We start from the raw sequence: 17,927 nt of genomic DNA on the forward strand, positions 1-17,927 counted from the left end.
TACAACTCGTTCAAAACGCATATTCCCTCGAGAGGAACAGGAAAGAACAATGGTTTGTTTTGAAATACTTAAGTACCAATGATAAAATGGAGTCCGCTATCTCCTCAATTGCACCACTGCCCCTACCCCTCTGACCTTGGCCTTCCACTGATCTCAGAGCAGATGTTTCGCAAACGTTTAACGGATCTACCTATAGACACAAACAGTATACGTCTCATTGCCTTTATTTTATCTTGTGTGCGCTTCAATACTGGTTTAGTTATTTTAGACTGACAGAATTCAGTCTGGCAGGTGCGGTGTACACAGGCGATGTGTTGTTTATTTTATGGGCAGGTGGTGGCTTCGAGAACAGGAATATAATTAATAATCCATAACTCATTTGTCTGTGAAAGCACAGGTTGTTTAAAAGTGGACATGTAATAATTGTAACTTTTAAAAAACCAACCTCAAAAGTTCGTTTATCTGCATTCGCTGTGTTTGTCACCGCGGTCTCATCAACGATAACTGAAACGCAGATGGGAATCCTCTCATGTCTGCCACTTACCTATTTCCACCTTACCTATTTCTACCTTATAGGTGCTGGTGAAATGACAGCCACATGGGGCTTGTCAACTTGTGTCTCAGGACACCCTGAGTGGCGCAGTGGCAGTGCCTCTCTTTGTCGCGCCGTTAATTAGTAGGTATTTAAAAAAATCATGTCGGCGTTTGTCACTATAACATATTATTTTAATTGGAATTACATCTATGTGCCAAGTTTTATTGAAACTGGTTAACGAAAAGTGGGTGAAATCCAATAGACCTGATTCTACCATGAATTTGCCTCCCTTGGGGGTGGAATATTTTCTTCAAATATGAATGGGAGCACAACTGGAGTACACCCTTTGCAACAAAAATGGAATCATCGAAAATGGTCCACAAATTATATCGCAGTCTGCGTAACATACGCACGAGTACTGTAAACCTCAAACGATGGCCCATCTCTGCTAGTGATGCGGTCGGCGTGTCTGAGTTCTGTGCCACAATAGTGTGTGCCACCGATACGATAATTATTTTATTTTATTAAATTTAATTATATTTAGCTCTTATAGGATTTGGTAAAATGTCAAACATGTACCCTTAAGGGCGCCGCAATATCAATTCTAAGACATTGATTTGAAATTCTAAGACATGATTACCATTAAAATATAATAATAAGAATAAGATAAGAAGATTAATTTTCGCTAGGCGCGCGGCTGGCTTAGAGTAAAAGAAGCTTGGCCACGATATGAAAAAGCGTATTCCATAAATTTGACTTTTCACTACAACGCTTTGAAGGATATTTCGTAGGAGTTTCGTAGGAGTATTTCGCTCATGTGTTTGTTTCACTAGTGCGGGGCTACGTGTAAGTTGAAAAAAAACTTCACTTGATATGCATTAATCAATCTTTTCATAGAAGTTCTCTTATTCTCCTACTACACAGTCCAGTTTTTTAAAACATTCTCGATTTCGTTTGAAAACGTATTTCATGGCCATCCTCTTCCAATATTGCCTTCCAAGATGGAAGCTCACAACCAATGGTGAAGCATTTTTTCTAGCGTAAACAAGTGAAATATCATACACAGTATGGCCTCTCGAAGCGACGTCTTTCCAGCTACCCTATCCGTTTAAGCCATTAGAAAACCCTATTTAGGACATGTAGGGGATGAAACGCCGTACGGCTTTTCACAATAAACGCTCGTAAGAAAACGCCTCTGGCCCTGTACGCTCGTTCTCCGGCCGACATCCGAAACAATTTCTGTGAAATAAGTAATACTGGACGAAATTGAAAGGAAACGTCACGTGTCTCTCAATTTCGTCGGGTATTACTTACTTACTTGACAGTCATTGTTCCGGACGTATGTCAGAGGGAGAACTAGGTATAGTAGACCCGCAGATTCGTCACGTCAAGTGCCTATTCCACTTGAAAAAAAGAAACAAGAAACCATACCACTTAAACACCACTGTTGGACATCTTTTTTTAAATTAATTTCTATTAAGATTAATTTTCTATCATAGTAACACGTGTCTTATTGGTAAAATGTCAATTACTGGTTACTTAATTAGTGGATTTTTGGTGTTCATTACTGGAGATTTGGAGAAAGTCTATGTTAGGTTTTTTTTTGTTATAATTATTATAACTTTTTTTTATGAAACTTACTACGGTATAACCTTGAGGGTTATATTGTCAAGTAAACTAATTGCTATTGATATGCTTAAAAATGAACCATTAAAATAATTGCTTTTATAATAAAATTTAAGCGCTATTTATAAAAATTAATCTTCATGCGTGAACAGCCACCCTTAGAGGTGTATGATTTTCTTCAAAATTAAATGGGACCACTGTGGAGGTATCCTCTTTCTAACAAAAAAAGAATCATGAAAATCGGTTCACAAATACTGAAGTTATCGCGTAACATACATACAAAAAAAACGTAAAGTCGAATTGAGAACCACCTCCTTTTTTGAAAGCCGGTAAAAAAAAAAAAGTATTTCATAATTATAACTTTTTATTAAAAAAATCAACCTCAAAAGTCATTCATCCTTTAGTTTGCCCCTCTTAGAGGTGGAATATTTTGTTCAAATTTAAAAGGGACCAATACGGACCTCTTTCCAACAAAAAAGAATCATCACAATACTCCTCCTTTTTTAAAGTCAGTTAAAAAATTAAAGACACACTTCCCTTGAAATGTCTATCATTGGTACCATGACTCTACTTTGACATTTGGTGGTGGTGTCGTGAATTATGGCCTGCCTATCCTTAGAGGGTACCTGCGCCAATGGGACTTGTAATCGGTCGAAGACGAGATGGTATTAGTCTTACCTTTGAAAATCAGACAAATTACATTTACCCCCTGAAATGACCTTGTTAATTCTATGAAAGTTATTTCTCTAAATATGGTGACGCTTCAAAATTATATTGCCAACTCAAGATCTTAGGTTTTCGCGATTGCTATTGAAAATGAAACAAATTTTTCGGATTTACATCGCGTATATTTGTTTTTTCAAATAAACCAACTTTTCTGGTTCTTTACTGTTGCCATGATCAACCGTGATTAAATAAGTTTTTAATCATTTAATCGCGGCTGATGATTTTGATCCGATATAGTTTTAATCGCAATACATTGTCAGCTGTTATAACGTTACCAATAGAGCTCAAAGATAGATGTCGCGTCGAAATCCCGCTGCCGCTCTGGGAACTGCGAACTTGACCTCGGAGGGCGATCGATACTCCAGCATGCCTATACTAGCCTGGTACCGACACGGGCGGTTAGTTTATATACGTTATCCTTACGGAATATGGAACCTATCTTTATTATAGGCTAATTGTACCAATATGCTGCAATACTTCAAATCGTCTGCAAAAGAACCGTCTTTTCGGCTTCAGATACATTTCTTGCTGCCAGCAGCAACAGAAAACAGCTGGCCCACCACAAATTTTATGAAACATTCCCGATACAACACAGTTTACTCCAAAAACTCAGTAACCTTACCATCCCTAAGCTAACAACTCTTCGAGACCAATTAAACGAGGTCAAACACTAGTGGTGGTGGACGAGTTGGATAGATACAGATTGTCCCGGTTGCAACGTCAGGTCCTTATTGTATTATCGTAATGTCATCGGATTTCCATAGTATAACAAATATCAAGTCGATCGAACATTTGGGAGTAAAACATTTTTTTTTATATAAAATTAAGTGCGCTATTGTCCTCCATCTCACCTGATGGAAATTGACGACGAAGTCGACGATGGAGCACGCACACCTGAATAAGGCATTATTCATTCTCGCCTTGAAAAGGTCCAAGTTATAACATTCTGGGAACAAGTCTGCAGGCTGAGAATTCTACTCCATAGCCGTTCGCCATATAAATGTGGAAGCATTACCCCTCGTTCACACGCCGTTGCACTGGACGTTTTTTGCAGTATTCGTTGTGCGGTTGTATGTGTGTGCGTTTTTTGCAGGACAAACACCGTGAAAGTGAACGGTTCTATATCTAATGTATGCGCCACTGTTTATTCGGTTCGGGTTTGGAATATTCACAACATAGGGTGCAACTCAAGCCTACGCCTAGTCTCCCAGTGATGGAAAAGGGAAGGCGAAATTAAATCATGTAATTGCATCGCACACTCTCCGTAATACATCCAGTAAAATATCGACACAGGCATTTTATGGTGGTGTTCGCCTCCACTAATTCCGAGTCACATATAAGCCTCTTGGCACGGTTGTCAATTGAATCCAGGGTAGCCAGTCGTATGTAGCAGAATAAATATGCATTTTATGACTGGGAGTGCAGGGATGCACTAACTGAGAAAAGAGTTGATTTTAAATAGTGGAACAGATGTTCATCAGGCAAAGCCAAAAATCAACCCGATTAAAATAGACTTTAAATAAATAACCGCTTTAAGATCAGTACATATCTTATATATAGGAGCTACGATGCCACAGACACGAACAAAGGCTTCAAACTTATTACTGTCATCATTTTGCGCAGGCGGTTAAAAATGGTTCTAATACTTCAGAAACTTTTGCGGATGTGGGCACAACTCACAAGGGTTCCATTGCCATCGCAACACGGGACACACGTGCGAAAAGCAGTAATGTTGAACGTAAATCAGTACAAACCCTTCATAATTTATAACTTATATTTATATAAAAGCGACCTGAAATGTTTGTGGAATTACATCTATTTGCCAGTTTTATTGACATCGGTTAACGGAAACTGAGTGAAATCCAATAAACCGGATTCATCCCCTAATTTGCCACACTTAGAGCGCTTGGGCACTACGTCCGATTCGTGTCAGTTCCGAATTCGAGAAATGTCGGTCGGAAATGTCAGGTGTCCGAAGTGTCATTTTTGTGTGTGATTGAGTGTGATTGAAATCGGACTTAGTACACAAGCGACATCCGAAGTGGGTCCGAGTTTTCGAGATGTGTGCAGTCTTGGATTCGGAACGATACGAATCGGACTCAGTGACTTTGACAGACCTTGATTGGGATCGCACCCATCACGGATAGATCACGATTTAAATCCGAAAAAATAATTTCATTCCAACGTATGGCAATCGCAACAATCTAAGAACTCGATATCATCATCCATGTCAACCCATTTATACGTCTCGCTTGGGGACGGATCGCCTCTCAGACGAACGTTTAGGCCGTAGGAACTTGACACGTTTTTCAAAGATTGTGAACCTTCTTCGATGTGCAGGTTTCGGACAAGAATTCCGAAAAACTCAAGGCCTGACTTCAATAAAAGGAGGAGGTTCTCAATTCGACTGTATTTTTTTTTACGGGATAACTCCGGATATTTGTGAACCGATTTTGATGATTCTTTTTTTTTATTTGAAAGAGGGTACCCCAGTATTGGTCCCATTTAAATTTGAAGAAAATATACCACCTCTAAGGGTGGCAAACTAGGGGAGGAATGACTTTTGAGGTCTGTTTGTTTTTGTACTCTGTACTGAGATTATTATTCTAACTTGATATAAAAGTATTTATTTTCCTGCCACTTTAAGTTTTCATAAAAGCAAGGCTTTGCCTCGAACATTGAACGAAAAATAATACATTTGCAGATCCCTTTGATGTGTACTAAGTGCCTGCACTATAAATAACTTTCTCGAATACGGCCGGCGATGTTGTTGAAGAAGACAGCGCGTGGCGATGTGGCAAATCGATATATCCGCACACCAAGGTCGGCCGGTAACACCGGTGTGCATGGGTACTACTGAACAACCCTATACATATAAAAGGACACTAACCAGTGACAAAAACCTAACGCTTCCACTAAATGACTGCATGCAGCCTACATTAACTGCAGGCAATTATCGCCGCGCCTAGCTCAGGAGCGAAGTGCGTCAACTAACAGACGTCGAGATTGGAGCACGGACGCTACTTCTGTTATTATTGCCAGGTCTCGTCACTCGCTCAAGGTTACGCGATAAGTACCTATCACTGAGTGTACCGACGTCGGTACAAGCGCTCATACAAGTCTTTCATTTATGAGCATTTGGCTCCGAGAATGCACACGGCGGGCAACGTTATTTTCACCTCTCTGAGCGCCTGGTTTCATTAGTGAGATTTAGTAAGCTATCATAGCGTAGCGATTTTATATGAGAGTGATGTATCTATTTCGTAGTAACTGTTAAGTACTGCACCCGAAATTAAGACAAGATGAAAACAAATTTTGCAACTACTTTAGAATGTCGATTGCCTCTGTGTGTGGTTGTGATGTGGTTGTCTCTGTGTGTGTCCAGGGCACCCGCGACACAGGGTTTCCCTAGTGCGGCGCTATGTTGAGTGTGTGCGTTATTATTATTATTATTGCCAATTTTGATAAGTGAACCTATACTACATTAAAAGCAAAATATAAATGGTATACCCAAAAATTTCATAATATATCCGCGTAAGAATGTGAACATACTACTACTTTTGATACTCGATCTACCGTCCACATCGACACTTGAAGTTGAAATCTCAGTTGAAGTCGAGGTTTTGGCTACACGAAGTTGACAACGACTTGGCGCATTAATCTGAGCAGCCTTTGTTGACGTCGGTTAAAAAACCGGCTCTTTTTTAATGTAGCACTTCAGTAATTTTCAGTTCCCTAATTGTGATTGCAAAAGTGACGCGTGTTAGGACAGTAGCGCTGCAACTGCGCGTCTAAATATTGCATCAAAATTAGTGGTTATACTATAAGGAAAGAAAAGCTTCCATAGATTTCTCACAGATGCTACGGCAAAAAATCGTTAAAAACCAAAAACAAAGATCTACAATGTTGTATATTTGTTTTTTCAACCATCAACCATCACTGTACCACCTCAGTCAACCGTGACCATGGGACCTGTAAAGGGCCCGAAACGTTTGTTTGACAAAACAAATATATATAGCAATTGAAATCCGGTGAAATAGTTTCGTTTCCTAAGTGTAACAATCGCGAAAACCTAAGAACTCTATACTTTTAGTAAACTAACCTAAACCTTTATACTATAGTTAGCGTCACTACAGTGCTGCTATAAGCGTAATTTAAACGCGCCTTAAGGAAAGTTTAGTAGTTTAGTTAAAATTCTAAAGCTATCACTCAATGAATCGAATAAGTGTAACACTTTCACGTATATTTCGAAGATTTCGACTTGATATCTCATCACGAACAATATTCATTTAAATAGCATCGTAAAATAGTATTTGAAGAATGGTAGTCCAAAAGTGAGGCTATTTTTCAACTATACACTATGAAACGAATGTATTTTTTTGTACATTAGACAGACTTGTCTATGGTTGCATAGTGCTGTACGAAAAAAACATTCGGTTCATTCAATTAAAGTTTTTATAATGGATTAGTAAATTGAATATTTTAATCGCAACCGAACGAGTATCTAAGGGTGGTATTACAATTGGCCATCACTAAACCGTCTATGGTGTGGTCAGTGACTTGCTTGTTTACTTTTTGTTCAAAATGGACTTAAACGAAGTATAGTACCTACTCGGCTCGTACAAATCCTATAACACATTTAAAAGTCTGTAGTATAATCTCCTAATTCGCCTTCTAAATCTCGCTACACCGAGATTGCGTAATTGTTCCTCCCAATCCCCCTCGCCCTCCCCATCTTCTTTCTTCCCCACTCGAAGTGAGGCATTTGTTGGTGATGCGTTTTTGATGTTCATTGTTGCGTTGACAAATTTTATATGAGGGTTGTTTTTCTTTACCTCCTTGGATAACATAATTAAATGCATAGACTCGAATACACGATCCTGCCGAAAGATTACGGATGTAAGTGATAGAGTGAAATATTATGTTGGTTTATAGCAGGATTCAAAATTATCAATATATTTATTTTCTTTTATAATAATAATTATGTGGTAATATTCGATGTGTTTCCGATAATTATACATAGTTTTGTCTCTTTCATTTTTGACAAAAATGACAAAAAACTGATAAATCTTTGAGAAAACCATTTTTTTTTGTATGTATGTTACGCGATAACTCTTTTTACTAACGGCATTTGTGAACCAATTTTGATGATTCTTATTTTGTTGGAAAGAGGGTACCTCCATAGTGGTCCCATTTCATTTTAAAGAAAATCATACACATGATCATGAATCCGGTTTCGCGCACTTTCCGGTAACCGATTTCCCCACGCAATACGCACCACATGTTGCGGTTACACTATAAACTAAAGCTCATTAAGTGTTTTTCCAAACAAACCAATTTGGACCACTTCGCACCTCTAGATAGACTGGCACACCAGCGTAAGAAGTGTACCCATACTGTTTACATTGACATTTTTGCCAATAGTTTTTTAGTAGCAGTAGAGCTGCTTGTGTAAGAGTTCGTCCGAGGAAGTACTGCCACCTTACCTATTTCTGCCGCCCAGCAGTAATGTCAGCATTAAGTACTACGTTCCGGTTTTGAAGGGTAAAGGTGCTGGTGAAATTACGGGCACATGAGACTTTTCAACTTATGTCTCAGGGTGATGCAGATGTTTGCAATTTAAAGCTGTGACAGTCGTATTCCAGAACTCTACTCAATGCTCAAGTCAGGACTTAAGTATGATTTCAAGCACTGGAAATACGTCCCTAAGGGCAAGGACTTGAGTATGATATCTAGTGCTTTTAATCATACTCAAGTCCTGACTTGAACATTGAGTACAGTTCTGGAAAACGACCCTGAGTGGCACTGCAACTGTTATGGACAGGCGTGTCGTCTACCATCAGGCGCACGACTTGTCCGTGTCATCGCTAATTATCACAACAAAAAGTTTGCCTATGTTTAAACGTTCTGTGAAGTCCCTGACATCTTAAAACATCTTAAAATGTATATAATTATGCCTTAGTTAGTTTGATACTCAATTTTTTTTTATTTGTTTCTTAATACTATTTACGTTTTTTGAAATTTAATGTAATTGATTGATACAAATTGTAACAACGTTCTTATTATCTTGCATATTGTCTTCACCTATAATTGCTATAGCATTAAGCTCTTTGTTTTGTATATTTGAAAGTTAGAACGTATAATAGTGTTGATGAACTAAATAAATAAACAAACCAACATTTCGGGCCCTTTACAGGTCCCATGGTCACGGCTGACAGAGATGGTAAAGTTATCAACCAGTTATGTCAAATATTAATGCAAACAATTTATTTATAAATCTACTCTCCATGTAAGCATTCAGAACATATTTCAAAAAGTAAAATATATCACTAAAGTAGTACAAGGAAGTTCGAGTGGCATAGCGAAGCGGTTGTAGACCCCTGGCGGGCAGCCAAAGCGGTGCAGGGTTCGATTCCCTCCAACCATCCGCGCCGACAGACGATGCGAGCAACACGTGGTGGACAGAGATCTCGCTAACGCAACGTGTCTTGCTGTTTTGACGAAAATAAATTATTTGCACCACAACGTATGACTCGATATTCTGAATTCAACTATGTAAACAAGTGGTATTAGGCACATTTTTCAGTGCAACGTGTTTTAGGATTGGCACTTGTAATATTTTTTGTTTTAAAAGCCCTGCACTAGGGAAATCCTGTGTCGCGGGCCGTGCCATGGACACACACATAGACACGAGAGAAATAAATGTAGGCTACACTAATATTTCTCCTAGCCCGAGACGGAACCCGGAACCTCTGCGTGGCAGACCAGCATGGTAGCCGTTCGGCCACGGAGGCAATTTCTTTCGGTTCTGGTCAAAGTCATTCTATCAATGAAATAATTATGTAACTTTAATAACCTCAGTACAGAGTACTAAATAATCTCAGTGCAGAGTACGAAAACAAACCAACCTCAAAAGTACGTGGAATTACATCTGTTTGCCAAGTTTTATTGAAATCGGTTACCGGAAAGTGCGCAAACCCGGATTCATCCCCTAGTTCGCCACTGTACGGGACTTGACGCAGGAGATAATAACAATCGGTTCTCACTACTCAAAGTATATTGAAAGAAAAACGCCTTGAATTGGAGAATAGCAAAATCGACCATTAAAATAATTGCTCCTTGTAATAAAATTTAAGCGCTATTTATAAAAATTAATCTTCATGCATGAACAGCCACCCTTAGAGGTGGATGACTTTCTTCCAAATTAAATGGGACCACTGTGGAGGTACCCTCTTTCCAACAAAAAAAAAAACACCAAAATCGGTTCACAAATGGCGGGCAATTATCGCGTAACATACATACAAAACAAAAAACCATACAGTCGAATTGAGAACCTCCTCCTTTTTTAAGTTGGTTTAAAAAGGTAATAAGCTAATTGGCAAACCTAGTTGGAAGGAGGGTAACCTCAGTATTGGTCCCATTTCAATTTGAAGAACATATTTCACTCTAAGGGTGGCAAACCAGGGGATGAATCCGGTTTCGCGCACTTTCCGGTAACCGATTCCAATAAAACTTGGCAAATAGATGTAATTCCAAGAACTTCAGAAGTCGGATTTTTTAGTACTCTACTGAGAAAAGCCCTTCGGTACAATCAATCGGTCTACGTTCCCGATCGGTCCACTTTCACTATTCGTCTACATTGCCGATGAAAAAGCTGTTGACTTTTGAACTTTAGAGTAATTCGGTACGTCTTTTAATTACAAACATGGCTAAGAACCATCCCGATTAAATTAGCCTTCAAATAAAAAAGAAGCGCTAAGAGATCAGTCCATCCGTTTGGTATCTACGATACCACAGGCCGACACACTGCCACACAGACATGGGCTTCAAACTTGTAGCTCTCCTCTTTTTGCTTTGGAGGTTATAAACAAGATCAATCACGAAACACTCTCATACTCACATATTTATCAAAGCAGCGAAAGCCGCTGTGGTCTCTCGAGATGTGACCTTCTGCAACCTCTGGCCTCAACGCCACACAATACACACTGTAAGATCATTGCTTACTAGTACAAAGACGGCTGTGCCAGCAACGGATTGCGCTAGTGAATATTTGATTAATCTACGTTCCGCTCGCTCGAGCCACCGTAGAGTCTAGTAGAACGCGTCCGTTAGAGAGTTACCACACTTACTGTTTGTTATTAAACGGCTTCAAGAAAGTAGGGGTGATACCCCGGTCTGTGAACCGATTTCGATGTTTCTTTTATTGTTGGAAAGAGGGTATCTCGGAGTTGGTCACATTTAAACTTGAAGAAAATATTCCACCTCTAAGGGTGGCAAACCCGGTTTCGCGCTATTCCGGTAACCGATTTCAATAAAACTTGGCAAATTGATGTAATTCCACGACTTTTGAGCTCGGTTTTTTCTTATACAAAGAAATTTTTTTATTATTTGAAGGTTGGTTTTACCAAAATGTTGTTGGTAAATGCTGTTTAAAGACCAGCAGCTCTTTTCTCAGTTAGTGGTGTTCTCAGTCATAAAATGAATATTTAATTTAGTTTTAATTTGTCAGAACCACTTGAAATTTGGAATATGGAAATCTGATTGCAATAACATGGTATCCTTGATCTGATGCTGCTTGACTTGATGGAACGTGACGATGATGTCGGCGATGGAGCATGCACACCTAATTAATGCCTACGTAACCTCGCCTTAAAGAGACCCAAGGTGTACCGCTCTGGAACATGTTCGCAGGCAGGGAATACCACCCTATAGCCGTTCGCCACATAAATGTGGAAGCGTAACGCTTCTTACTATTCTTTGAATATCCACAACCTCGGGGTGGAACCCCAGCCTACGTCTAGTCCTCGTGTTTGGGCTAATATATTCATCTCGACGAGTTCCAAACTTATATAATGCTTTTATAATGTTTAAATATTTTTTTATAATGCCTTTTGCAACGTGCGATCGGTCCACGGACTATGAGCAGCTGTTTTGTTGCGATCTATTTGGCGAGACACGCCTGCCCTGTGTTAGGCTACTTCGCTGTTCATCTTTCCAATTTTTCCTTCCTTTGGTCCTACATATGGCGCCTCTTCAATCGTGTGTTACTTAGAGGTTCGTTCAGAGCTTGTGCAAGCCTGTTTTCATGTCGTGAGATTCTGTCCTTATAGGCTTTTGTCATGCTACTTACTGATCTCCTGTTTGACAGTAGAGATTTTTAGATAATCATGAATATCATGCATTTTTTTGGACCATGAAGCTTTTACCAGAATTTTTGGAATATCTCCAAGCTTGACATACTTGCTTGATCCCCACAGTTGTATTGTAAACCTTAACTCCAAACCGGTTTGAGGACTTTTGTAGATGGATAACTTGTTCTTAAGAGACAATCGGGATTTTTTTTGCCCAGAAGTCATTCCAAAATAACAAATTTGAATTTGTTATGGAACTCATCGCGCTTCTTTAGTATGTGTGTTTCCCAGGTTTGTCTGCGGTCAAGGGAGAATCCCAAGTACTTCACAGTATTGTGGGGGAAACAAACCTTCACCTAATTTAAAAAAAAACCTTAACTTAAGTGTTGTTAATTGACAAAGTTATTGTAAATTTTATATCGCCCTTAAAATTATGAGTGCAACATGTTCTACATTATCGTGTTATTATAAATAAGTAATACATGTGTGGGTTTCAATCTAAGTTGTCCGGCCTTTAACTTGAAAGTGTTGCGCAAACGCAACGGTCTAAATGTGCAATTGGGTAATCGTTCAAAATGCTTGGCGCATTTGCTTGTTAGTAAGTTTCCGAACGAGTGAGCCGGAAGGACAATCGATCGAGCGAGGAACACACGAGTACCAACTTAAAAATAGACTGCATGTCCCGTTTCGGTTGGGGAAATTCGAGAATACTTTATAGTACGTACAAACGGACAAACGTAACAGCATTCAATTCTAGAATCAACTATTTCCGCTAGACACGTTTTTCGATTGGTGCTTAACATTTAGTATTCAATTGGTTTGGGGAAAAATTTGACAACCAACATAAACAGAACCCATGCTGTTTTACTAAAATGGTAGGTACGTAAATCACACAAACATGCAAACACACAAAAGATCATGTGCCACAAAAACCACACTACTACCTGGTCTCAAACAAGGAAATCCCCACTACTATGTCTACCAGGAATTCACTTCGGAGCGACAGGCGTGTCACTTACCACCAGGCGCACGACTTGTTCGTCCCACCACTTGGTATTATAAAAAAAAACCTTTCTCCATTACCGCCGCTTGTTGCCATTTTACTGTTATCGATTCTACTTAAATCAACTCGACTGCAAATGATTCTATAAATTAGTAAATATTTTGAAATTTGCAGTAGCAAGACGAATCTAGAATTAATGTATTAATAAATAATTGGTGTGGACAGTTTGTCCATTAAAGACAGCCCACGGCGACTGAACAATGTTACAAATCCGGTTTGTCGCCGTCAAATTCTTTTGACCCGCTTACGTCTCAAATTACGTTAAACGGCGACGCAATTCTTACTATGCGTGACTCCTTTTCCCAAACCACAAAACCTGTTCAAAAACTGCTTAAATAAACTTAAATTCAAAACTTTGAACTTAAGTTTATTGATACCTTAATTTGTTAACCAAAGGTTCAGTAACAATGTAACAATGATAATGTTAGATGAATGAAGAAGCAACATTGAATGAAATATGTATAAAATGAAATGAGAATCCAAACAGTGGCAGGCACGAGGACCCTCAGCGGGGAGCCGCCGCGCTCCACCGCGTACTACTACGCAGACTTAGAAAGACTCAAACGAAAAGATGACCCACTCAAAAGCGAACCAATCACAACCCTGGACCATCCTCTCCGGAACTTCACTCAACCAATCAGAACCCTCGACCACCCAATCAGACACTTCGAAAGGTTCGACCAGTCACAACCACCACCAATCACAGACAAGGATTTCGCTATCTCAAATCCAAATGAACTAAGCGAGTACGTAGAAACAAATGAAATTATCAAGGACGTACCGATTCGAGAAGTTCCACCATTAAGAGATCGCCAATGGAGTCTTCCAGAATATCATACTCCGGAAAATTCTAGAAAAATCGAAGAGACTTATTCCACTGCAGGTACCTTCCCTATGCCAGAACCAAAAGAGAAAGAACCTTTACTGGCTGAACTAGAAGTCGTGGGCAGACTGCCCTTAACACAACTAGAGTCAAATCCTGGAGTGAGGAGAAGTAGGAGCTGGTACCTGTGTTGTCCAAATGTTCCTGATGATGATATCTCGAGAGAATCTTCGTGGAGATATTCCAGTTTAAGGCCTGTCACTGCCCCACCGTTGCCGCAGCACAATGGATTGCATCATGTGGTGGGTTTCTAGTGACGGGAAACAGATTTTGCTCAGTTCACAATTACATTTTCATATTCTTTTCATTTTGAAGGTCATCCATAAACCATGAGTCTCTAATTCATAACTCTTATTTCCTGTCCCCTATAAACTATTGTTATTGTTCTAAACGTTTTGTATTCTTTACTTTTGACGTACTGAAACTCGATTCTCGCGTTATTTATGGACATTATCTAAAGAGTAGAGACTCATGAGATATTCTTAAATAAAAACCGATTGTAAATGGCATTATTTTATCTTTATTTAAGGTGGCAACGCAAAGCAGCGGTCGCGTGGATGACGCAGCAGCACTGAAGTCAGAGCGAGACGCCTTGGCACGAGCGCTAGCTGCAGAGAGAGCTCGAGCAGCTACTGCAGCGAGAGCTCACGACGCGAGACTTGCAGAATTGCATGGGGTCATTGCTGAACTGGTCAGGCGACGTGCTGCCGACAAACACTCCAGAGCTATTCCGGAGGAAGAAGTTTCAGGTAACCAGTCGAGTTTGTGCTACTCATAAATAAATAAATGGATAATTTTAGAAGCAATAGAGCACCTTGTGAAAGTATTCGTCCAGGGAAGTGCTGCCACCTTATCTATTTCTGCGTTCCGGTTTTGAATGGTAAGGGTGCTGGTGAAATTACAGGCACATGGGACTTGTCAACTTATGTCTCAGGGTGACAAGCACAATGGCAGTGCCCCTCAGATCTTTGCGATTTAAAGCTTTGAGTGACCGTGCAACTGTTGTGGATAGGCGTGTATAGCTTCGCACCAGGCACACGACTTGTTCATCCCGTCACTTGATGATATTAAAAACGTCGCTAAAAGGTGAAAAAAGGTTGATATACTCAGAGTTGCTTCTGGAATCATAATACATTTCTTTCCCCTAAAATAATATACATATTATTATTTCAGATGAATGTGAGTCGACGACGCAACCGGCTGGAGAACTGGACAACGACGCAGACAGATCAAGAACAGAACAGGTAGGGGTGGCTTCAGTGACTCTAAATGAAAAGTTGCAGAACCTCATTCTTCACACTTTAATAACCAATGTCAAAAAAGGAGGAAGTTTTCAATTCGACTATATTTTTTGCGTGTATTACACGGTTACGGCGGCCATTTGTGAACCGATTTTGATGACTCCTTTTTTTTGGAAAGAGGGTACCTCAGTATTGGTTCAATTTAAATTTGAAGAAAATATTACACTTCTAACGGTAGCAAAGTAAGGGATGAATCCGGTTTCGCGCACTTTCTGGTAACCGGTTTCAATAAAACTTGGCAAATAAATATAGTTCCACGAACTGTTGAGGTTGGTTTTTTTATATAAAAGTAATTATCCTGACCTAATACGTGCTAGAGGCGTCGATGAAGTGAAAAATAAAATGTAATTATGATTACAGAACGACACATCGTCTATGGTAAGCCCAGTCGAGCTGCCAACTCCTCAAGACCAGCGGGTGGACCCCCGCGAGTTGCCCGAAGACACCACCGATACCAGTACGCACGAAGCGCTCAAGTGAGTCTACACCAATTCTAGTTTTATTTCAATTGTCACATCACAATTGAACTCGATGGTACGTGGCGAACTAGCGGAGGATACTTGCTTAGAATTTATTTTTTCATCGAGAAAAAGCCTCTGTTATTTATCCACTACTTTCATAAATATCGCACATCGATTGATCACAAAAATTTCGATCAAAATTTAAAAACCCCTAAACAAAACAGCGTATTCTAAAAACTCAATACAGTCACCATCTGTAAGCTAACAACTCGGTGAGACCAATTCGGTTAACTCAAACACAATAGTTGAGGAGTTTTGTAGTCCGCAGACTGTCTTGGTCAGCATCACATCAAGGTTACCATATCATTGTAATGTTATCGGGTCTACATTATGTACCAATTTCACCGGTCGGACAAGACAGTGGAAATGAAATAAATGTTAATTTTATAACTGATGATCCCTGCACTAACTGGGGAATGAGCTGGTGATCTTCAAAATCTGGACAGATGTTTATCAAACCTAAGAACCATTCCGATTAGATTAGCCACGCATTTGGGAGCTACAATGCCACGGGTACAGGTACATTGCAAAGGCTTCAAACGCATAACTCCCCTCTCGTGGGGGTTAACTAAATTGTAAAACGTATCCAAATTGAAACAATAGAGGAAGGAAATATAACACGCGATAACAATTGTCGCCGTTTGACTCATCCACCTTGACCACCTGTTACAGAGCGGACCAACCTTGCCTAGAAGTGACCCCGACATCACCTACCGCCGCTGCTCTTACAGATGCGCACAGCCTTTCGGAGCGAGAATCAGAACTTTGCCTTAGCACTGCCAGGTAAGCTTTGGAAGTAAGCAAATGCACTCGGTAGTCAATCTCGAATAAACTTGCCCAATTTTTTAAGTTTATTTCGTGTCACAATGTTTGACCACCATGATATGCAATAATAATAATAATAAATAAATAAATAACATGTTAGTGAAGTAATTTCATAAAAATAATTGAATATCGTGGTGGTCAATAATCGTGATATTAAAAAAAATACTAATGCGACTTAGATGCGCATATAAATTTCCAATCTGAATTAAAATTTGTATTAATAAAAAGATTTCAACAAGCACCATTTAACTGAGAAGACGGGAAAAGGTCTTCTTGATTACGGGAGGAAGCTTGAACACGACAGTATTCGTTTCAGATGTTGCCAGTTCGCGCGCCATGCGCACGCGCACTTGGGCAGCGGGGAGGGGGGCAGCGGGGGCGGCAGCTGCGAGCGGGACAAGGGCTCCAGCGACACAGAGCCGCGCGTGTACACGGCCTCGCCAGGTAATGATGCTGTACCACTTGGACGTCATGGCTACTATAAGTATAATTTTATATCAAAGCCACTATTTCACGAGAGGCGCGGTTAGCGCTATAAGCTGTCATTCTACATTATCATTATCATTTGTTCGATGCAATAATTTTTTCAAAGAATTACTTTCAATTTTCATTAGTATTTCCATTCAAAATCTTAAAGTCCAACAGCTAAGTTAATTAAATTTTCGACTCTAGTATAAAAATACTATTTAGCGCTTTCGCGAGAAAAGTCGCGCTCAAAAGTCAGTGCAATGTTGTACACTGCATTACTGGGTGGCATCCTTAGGATTGTAGACAGGCAGTCGAACTCCAAAGTTAGACAAAAAAGAGCGAGTTTATTATGTCGTAAGGGTATCTCGTCGTACAAAAATGGTATGAACTTTTTGGTATTGCGAAGAAGAATACTACTAATGCCACCTAGTGGCATTCCTACCACATTAAACATATGTCATCTAGCGGTCCAACGGAAGCGAAAGTGTAAGTACTACAAAGAATTTAACAAAATAGTTCCCAGCCGGGCTCGTTAGTGGTTTCATTATTAAAATGTAATTATTACACAATGCGGAAGTATTAAAAAACGCGCGCTCCGCCGCCGAGCGATCTGTCGCTAAATTTGTAAACCTCCGTTGCAAAAGCTGCGCCGAGCGGAAGCGGGTCCGTCGCGTCACTAACGCGACCCGTGCACCTCCCCGACGACACTGCACGACCGCAATTGTCGCAGGTCGCTGCTCGTCGCGGCAGGCGAAGCTGGCGGCGCGGGTGCGGCTGCGGCGCGCCGACGACTGCAGCCCCGACGACGAGGTGCGCGCCGGAGCGGCGCAGGGCTGGTGCGCCGACGC

The 17,927-nt window shown here is 40.1% G+C and overlaps 2 protein-coding genes across 2 annotated transcripts in view; both read left to right on the forward strand.

Annotated features, from left to right (window-relative positions):
* LOC113234369 overlaps nucleotides 1-5,263 on the forward strand; it is a 96,098-nt gene extending 90,835 nt beyond the window's left edge. The window contains exon 4 of the mRNA XM_026469678.1: nucleotides 5,228-5,263. Within this exon, the coding sequence (XP_026325463.1) occupies nucleotides 5,228-5,263 (36 nt within the window). The remainder of the gene's footprint in view (nucleotides 1-5,227) is intronic.
* Nucleotides 5,264-13,150: 7,887 nt separating this feature from the next.
* LOC113234370 overlaps nucleotides 13,151-17,927 on the forward strand; it is a 6,637-nt gene continuing 1,860 nt past the window's right edge. The window contains exons 1-7 of the mRNA XM_026469680.1: nucleotides 13,151-14,206; nucleotides 14,494-14,713; nucleotides 15,138-15,208; nucleotides 15,626-15,741; nucleotides 16,459-16,569; nucleotides 16,928-17,055; nucleotides 17,810-17,925. Coding sequence (XP_026325465.1) covers nucleotides 13,553-14,206; nucleotides 14,494-14,713; nucleotides 15,138-15,208; nucleotides 15,626-15,741; nucleotides 16,459-16,569; nucleotides 16,928-17,055; nucleotides 17,810-17,925 — 1,416 coding nt within the window. The 5' untranslated portion in view covers nucleotides 13,151-13,552. The remainder of the gene's footprint in view (nucleotides 14,207-14,493; nucleotides 14,714-15,137; nucleotides 15,209-15,625; nucleotides 15,742-16,458; nucleotides 16,570-16,927; nucleotides 17,056-17,809; nucleotides 17,926-17,927) is intronic.

The sequence above is a fragment of the Hyposmocoma kahamanoa genome, unplaced genomic scaffold, assembly GCF_003589595.1.
Source record: "Hyposmocoma kahamanoa isolate Upper Pololo Valley unplaced genomic scaffold, ASM358959v1 84, whole genome shotgun sequence".
NCBI lineage: Eukaryota > Metazoa > Arthropoda > Insecta > Lepidoptera > Cosmopterigidae > Hyposmocoma > Hyposmocoma kahamanoa.